The 5,442-nt window shown below is 46.7% G+C and overlaps 1 protein-coding gene across 1 annotated transcript in view; it reads left to right on the plus strand.

Annotated features, from left to right (window-relative positions):
• The first annotated feature begins 410 nt into the window (after positions 1–410).
• gatm (glycine amidinotransferase (L-arginine:glycine amidinotransferase)) overlaps positions 411–5,442 on the plus strand; it is a 19,403-nt gene continuing 14,371 nt past the window's right edge. Inside the window, 4 exon segments of the mRNA XM_070439856.1 lie at positions 411–611; positions 1,974–2,195; positions 2,459–2,654; positions 3,001–3,214. Coding sequence (XP_070295957.1) covers positions 543–611; positions 1,974–2,195; positions 2,459–2,654; positions 3,001–3,214 — 701 coding nt within the window. The 5' untranslated portion in view covers positions 411–542.

The raw sequence follows: 5,442 nt of genomic DNA on the forward strand, positions 1-5,442 counted from the left end.
CACAAATGCACATGATATTGCAAATCCAAAAATGTACAATAACATTCACCTMGAAAATGTCTCAATCCCCCTTTTTGTAATGTCTCAATCCCCTCAATCCCCCAGGCAATGGATTTAATAATCTCATCATTGAATAATGATATGCAAATGTTATTCACTAACTTTGAATATTTTTTMGGGGGGGGTTGCAGTCTGTCCGCAACGTTTCAGATGTGACTGAAAACCATTTATGAAAACGTACCATCTAGTTGCGTTACTTTCATCCATTTGTGTGCGAGAGATTGGGTGTGCGGCTGATAAGAATGTGCTGGCGTAAGGTGTAGAATTTCAGGGAACATTTTTCTCAAGTCACGTTGGCTGCCCCCCCACAACTTGTCCCAATGCCTCGAGGCGCCCTGCGTGCGGATATAAAGAGGCATCAGAACGCGAAGGGTCTTCCATTCATTCTCAGAACTCCTGACATTCAGGTGGATCTTGTCCTGCCGCGAAGCCGCCCGCCGCTAGAATATCCCAAATAGCCATCACCATTATCAGGTCGGACAATGCTGCGAGTCAGGTGTCTCAGAGGAGGTAGCAGGGGGGCCGAGGCCGCCCATCTGATCGGAGCTATGGTTGGTATTTAGTTCCTGTTTTTTGTTTATTCAGAAATGTACAAAATCATAAAATGTGGAGAGTCTCAAGGAGAGCGCAGCTGCGGCAAACAGCTGTTGGCTGTCACTCAGAAAAAGTGAACACATTTCATTTAAGTTTTTTACAATTAGAATATAATTTTTTATTAATTGAGTTTGTTCTGATTACTTTGAACGTTATTCTTTAAAATAAAATGAATAGAGGCTATTTTTTACACTTTCTTTTCACAGCAAAATACTCAATTAAATGTAGGCCTACCAATCAAAAAGCATGTCATTTTCTTTCATTAATTGATTTTGTCCGGACATAGACGAGTTTTTGTTTCAAATAAAACGAATATAGCAGCATTTCTTTACGTTACTCAAGAATGTCGCGTGCTGTTCTCTGGAATTGTGAACTAAGTCAATTCCTTCTGCACGAAGTAGAAATTAAAACTGCTACAGAAATTAAAACATTAACCTATGTATTTATTGGAAGAGAACGTTTCTGCTTTATTTGGAAATGTGTAAGAGAGAGAAATGTGTCTGGCAGCAAATTTTAGCGCGTGAGTAACAGTGGACAGCTGTTGCGGGCCCTCCCTGAACCCACTGACACGGAGAGCTGCGCATGCGCCCGCTGACCCCTTGAAATTCTACCTCCAACCGAGATAAGTGCGTTTATCAAGCGCACCTTGACTCAAAACCAATAGGCCATATCTAACACAGCCCCGTTAGCCTTTTAAAACACCTTATATTGACCAATGGTTTTCCTTTTGGCCTTGTAATGCATCTGTCTTTGTGTAATGTCGAATGTGTATGATAAGGCTTACTGCAAGAGATTAAGCTAACAGGTTAGTCCTTGGTCTACTTATCTTTAAACCATAGTTATCATGGTCAGGACTTGAAGAATCACCTCAGTTCAACTACTGATTGGAAAAATATATAAATCAAATCCACATTTGTTGGAAGCTTAACATCTTAATCAATTTGATTATAATATAATGTTATATGGTAAACCTGTGAATTGCCCTGTAATCATGTGTTGCGTTGCGGAGCCAGCAGTGACCCAGTGGCATACCGCAGTTTCGCACCCCGCGAGGTCTGAGCAAAACATGATTAAGGATTTATTTGGGGGGAAAACAACTTAACTTCCTACAATGCTACACATTTTGCTATGGGGCAAAGATAAACATTTGCAGTTTTATAACTAATATGATGCTATTCTACACATTTTGCTATGAGGCTGAGAGAAAATGTTTCAGTTTTACAGCTCATTTCCTGTAATTCTAAACATTACATGAAATGTGTGACCACACCTTGACATGTGAGCGGATGATACTGACGCAGCTGTTCATCTTCCCGCAGCTCGGCCGCGCCATGACAGGCTGGGTGCAGGGCGCGTTCCAGAGCTACTCGAGTTCCGCTGCTGCCGCGCAGCCGCAACGCGCCCTGGAGGAGAACGCTGTCACTGAGCCTGAGCAACAGGAGTGTCCTGTCTGCGCCTACAACGAATGGGACCCGCTCGAGGAGGTGATCGTAGGCCGCGCCGAGAACGCGCGCGTCCCTCCTTTCACAGTAGAGGTRAAGGTAAGGTGATCAAGTCAGAACTCACAATTATGTAGAACAAATCTATACTATGTTCAAACTAAGATGAAATGAACCATAAATATATACATATATTATTATTGCATTGAGTTGATGCAAAATTAGCCTATTGCAAATAGCAACAYCTTCCTTGCCAAATGCATTKAAATCTTTAATGGGACTCACCTGCTCAAATAAAATATAAATCATTCAAATAAATMAGTAAATGAAGAACCCATAGTGACMTATTAAACTTTTTTCAACAGGCTAACACATATGAGAAGCATTGGCCCTTCTACCAGAAGTATGGGGGCCAAAGCTTTCCTGAGGACCACTTGAAGAAAGCTGTTGCTGAGATTGAAGAAATGTGCAATATCCTCCGCATGGAGGGAGTTACAGTTCAGAGACCTGAACCCATGGACTGGTCCTTCCAGTACAACACTCCAGACTTCACCTCTACTGGTAGGCAGAGGGGGGACTACAGGGTTGATACCTCTACTGGTAGGCAGAGGGGAGCTACAGGGTTGATACCTCTACTGGTAGGCAGAGGGGGGAGCTACAGGGTTGATACCTCTACTGGTAGGCAGAGGGGGAGCTACAGGGTTGATACCTCTACTGGTAGACAGAGGGGGAGCTACGGGGTTGATACCTCTACTGGTAGGCGGAGGGGGAGCTACGGGATTGATTGATTGGTTAATTGATTGGTTGGTTGGTTCGGTTGGTTGAATTATTGATTGTTTGATAGAAAATTCCCCGCCTGAACACAAAAAGCTGTGTGTCTCTAACATGTCTCCTCTCCTCCACCCAGGCATGTACGCTGCCATGCCCAGAGACATCCTCATGGTGGTGGGGAATGAGATCATCGAGGCTCCCATGGCCTGGKGGTCTCGCTTCTTTGAGTACCGGGCCTACAGACCCCTCATCAAGGAGTACTTCAGAAAGGGTGCCAAGTGGACCACCCCCCCAAAACCCACCATGTCTGATGAGCTGTACGATCAGGTGAGGTGTCAGATGCCATCCTGACCCCCCGAGAGGTGCTCACTCACTTCAGAGTCTCTGTTCCTGCAGGGATTACATTGACCGGGCAGCTTCTAGCAGGACAGAATTTACGAACCTGAACTTGTTGGAAAGGTGGGCATCCTATGACGGTGCCACGTTGAAAGTCACTGCCTTCTTCAGTTAAGGCCATTTCTAACTGGCCAATTCTGTCTATGGAGCATGGGCGTGGCTGTGTGCTCAATTTATATCTATAGTACCTGTCAGCGAACGGTGTGGCCTGAAATAGCAGAATCCCTAATTTGTAAGGGTGTCCACATACTTTTTGTTTAGATAAGCGAAGTAACACAGTTTGTGACTCTCTAAAAGAATATGTCTGGTCATTGTGGCCTCGCATCACCCTGACTCCTCTGGGACAAACAGGTCCCTTGCCAGCTCTGATGAAGTCAGCGGCGTCGAAGCCACGGCTCGTGTTTGGCGGTGTGAATAAACTTTCCCTGGGAGCCAGCTACTGTGGTACTGTGTCTTCCACCGTGCGGATAGGGTACTTCCCTGGAGGGGTGCAGAGACAGAGAGACAGAGTATTAGAGAGACAGACAGGTTTCCAGTCCCTGGAAGCGGCAGAGAGAGAGACCAGATTAGAGAGACAGACAGGTTAGTCCTGGAGGGGGCAGAGAAAGAAGACAGATTAGAGAGACAGACAGGGTTAGTCCTGGAGGGGCAGAGAGAAAGACAAGATTAGAGAGACCAGACAGGTTAGTCCTGGAGGGGGGCAGAGAGGGAGACAGATTTATAGATGAGACAACGGTTAGTCTTGGAGGGGGGCAGAGAGAGAACTAAGACAGATAGAAGAGACAGACAGGTCCAGTGCTGGAGGGGCAGAGAGAGAGACAGAATTAGAGAGACAGACAGGTTAGTCCCTGGGGGGGGGGGGACCAGAAGAGGGAGATCAGATTAGGAGAGAAGAAAGGTATAGATCTGGATGGGGGCAGAGAGAGAGACAGATTAGGAGAGACAGACAGGTTAGTCCTGGAGTGGGGGGCAGCGAGAGAGACAGATTAGAGAAGAGCAGACAGTGTAGGTGCCTGGAGGGGGGCAGAGCAGGAGACAGGATTAGAGAGACCAGACAGGTTAGGTTCCCTGGAGGGGGGTCAGGAGTATGAATCACGATTATGAGAGACAGGATCTAGGTTAGTCCGTGGGAGTGGGGTCGGGTGGGGTGTCACGAGAAGAGACAGAGACTGGACTGGTTTCAAACATCAGAGCTCAGTGATCTAAACAAGTAAAACATCAACGTATATTCTTGGGTCACGATTGTCCGCAACAAGAGAGTTGAAGCACTGAGGCCTGTTAAACTTCACCACCGTTTTTGTCAGGCCTGCAGCCATCACCGTGCCAGCAAGTGAAGTGGTACCCGATAGCTGTGTGAAGTGTCAATCTTCTTTGCAGTCACGACCTCATACAAAATATCTCTTTGGTCAACCCTGCTGCTCGTGGCAATGTCACATCTCGAGTGTCTCAGTTACAGGGAGAGGCCAGAGAAACTGACAGGTGGAGTGGGGGGGTATCTACAGCGCATTATGGTATATGATCTCAGACTTTTACAGGAGAAGGTGAGAGAACTGACAGGTTGGAGTGGGGGGGGGGGGGGGTATCTACAGCCATTATGTTATGAGTCTCAGTTTAAGGAGAGGCCGAGGAGAAACTGACAGGTTGGAGTGGGGGGGGGGGGGGTATCTACAGCCATGTAATGTTATGAGTCTCAGTTTAAGGAGAGGTCAGAGAAACTGACAGGTTGGAGTGGGGGGGGGGGGTATCTACGAGCCATTATGTTATGAGTCTCAGTTTAAGGGGGCCGAGAACTGCCAGGTTGGAGTGGGGGGGGGGGGGGGGGTATCTACAGCCATTATGTTATGAGTTCTCAGTTTAAGGAGAGGTCAGAGACACTGACAGGTTGTGGAGTGGGGTGGGGGGGGGGTATCCACAGCATTAGTTATATGTATGTACTGTGTATCTTTTAAATGGCCCCTTGCCACATGAGTAAAATACACACCCTGTTCTTGGGCCTAATCTCATGGGTAAGTCACACACACACTAAATTTTGGGCCTAATCTTCTGGGTAAATACAAACACCATGTGTTTGGGCATATCTATAGGTACACACATACATGTCACTTATAGCAATGCTATATCCCCGAGATACGGACCGAGCACCACGCACCGCAAACTACTCACACGCCCCCACCGTATAGTA

This window comes from Salvelinus sp. IW2-2015, unplaced genomic scaffold (genome assembly GCF_002910315.2).
Source record: "Salvelinus sp. IW2-2015 unplaced genomic scaffold, ASM291031v2 Un_scaffold1978, whole genome shotgun sequence".
Taxonomy (NCBI): domain Eukaryota; kingdom Metazoa; phylum Chordata; class Actinopteri; order Salmoniformes; family Salmonidae; genus Salvelinus; species Salvelinus sp. IW2-2015.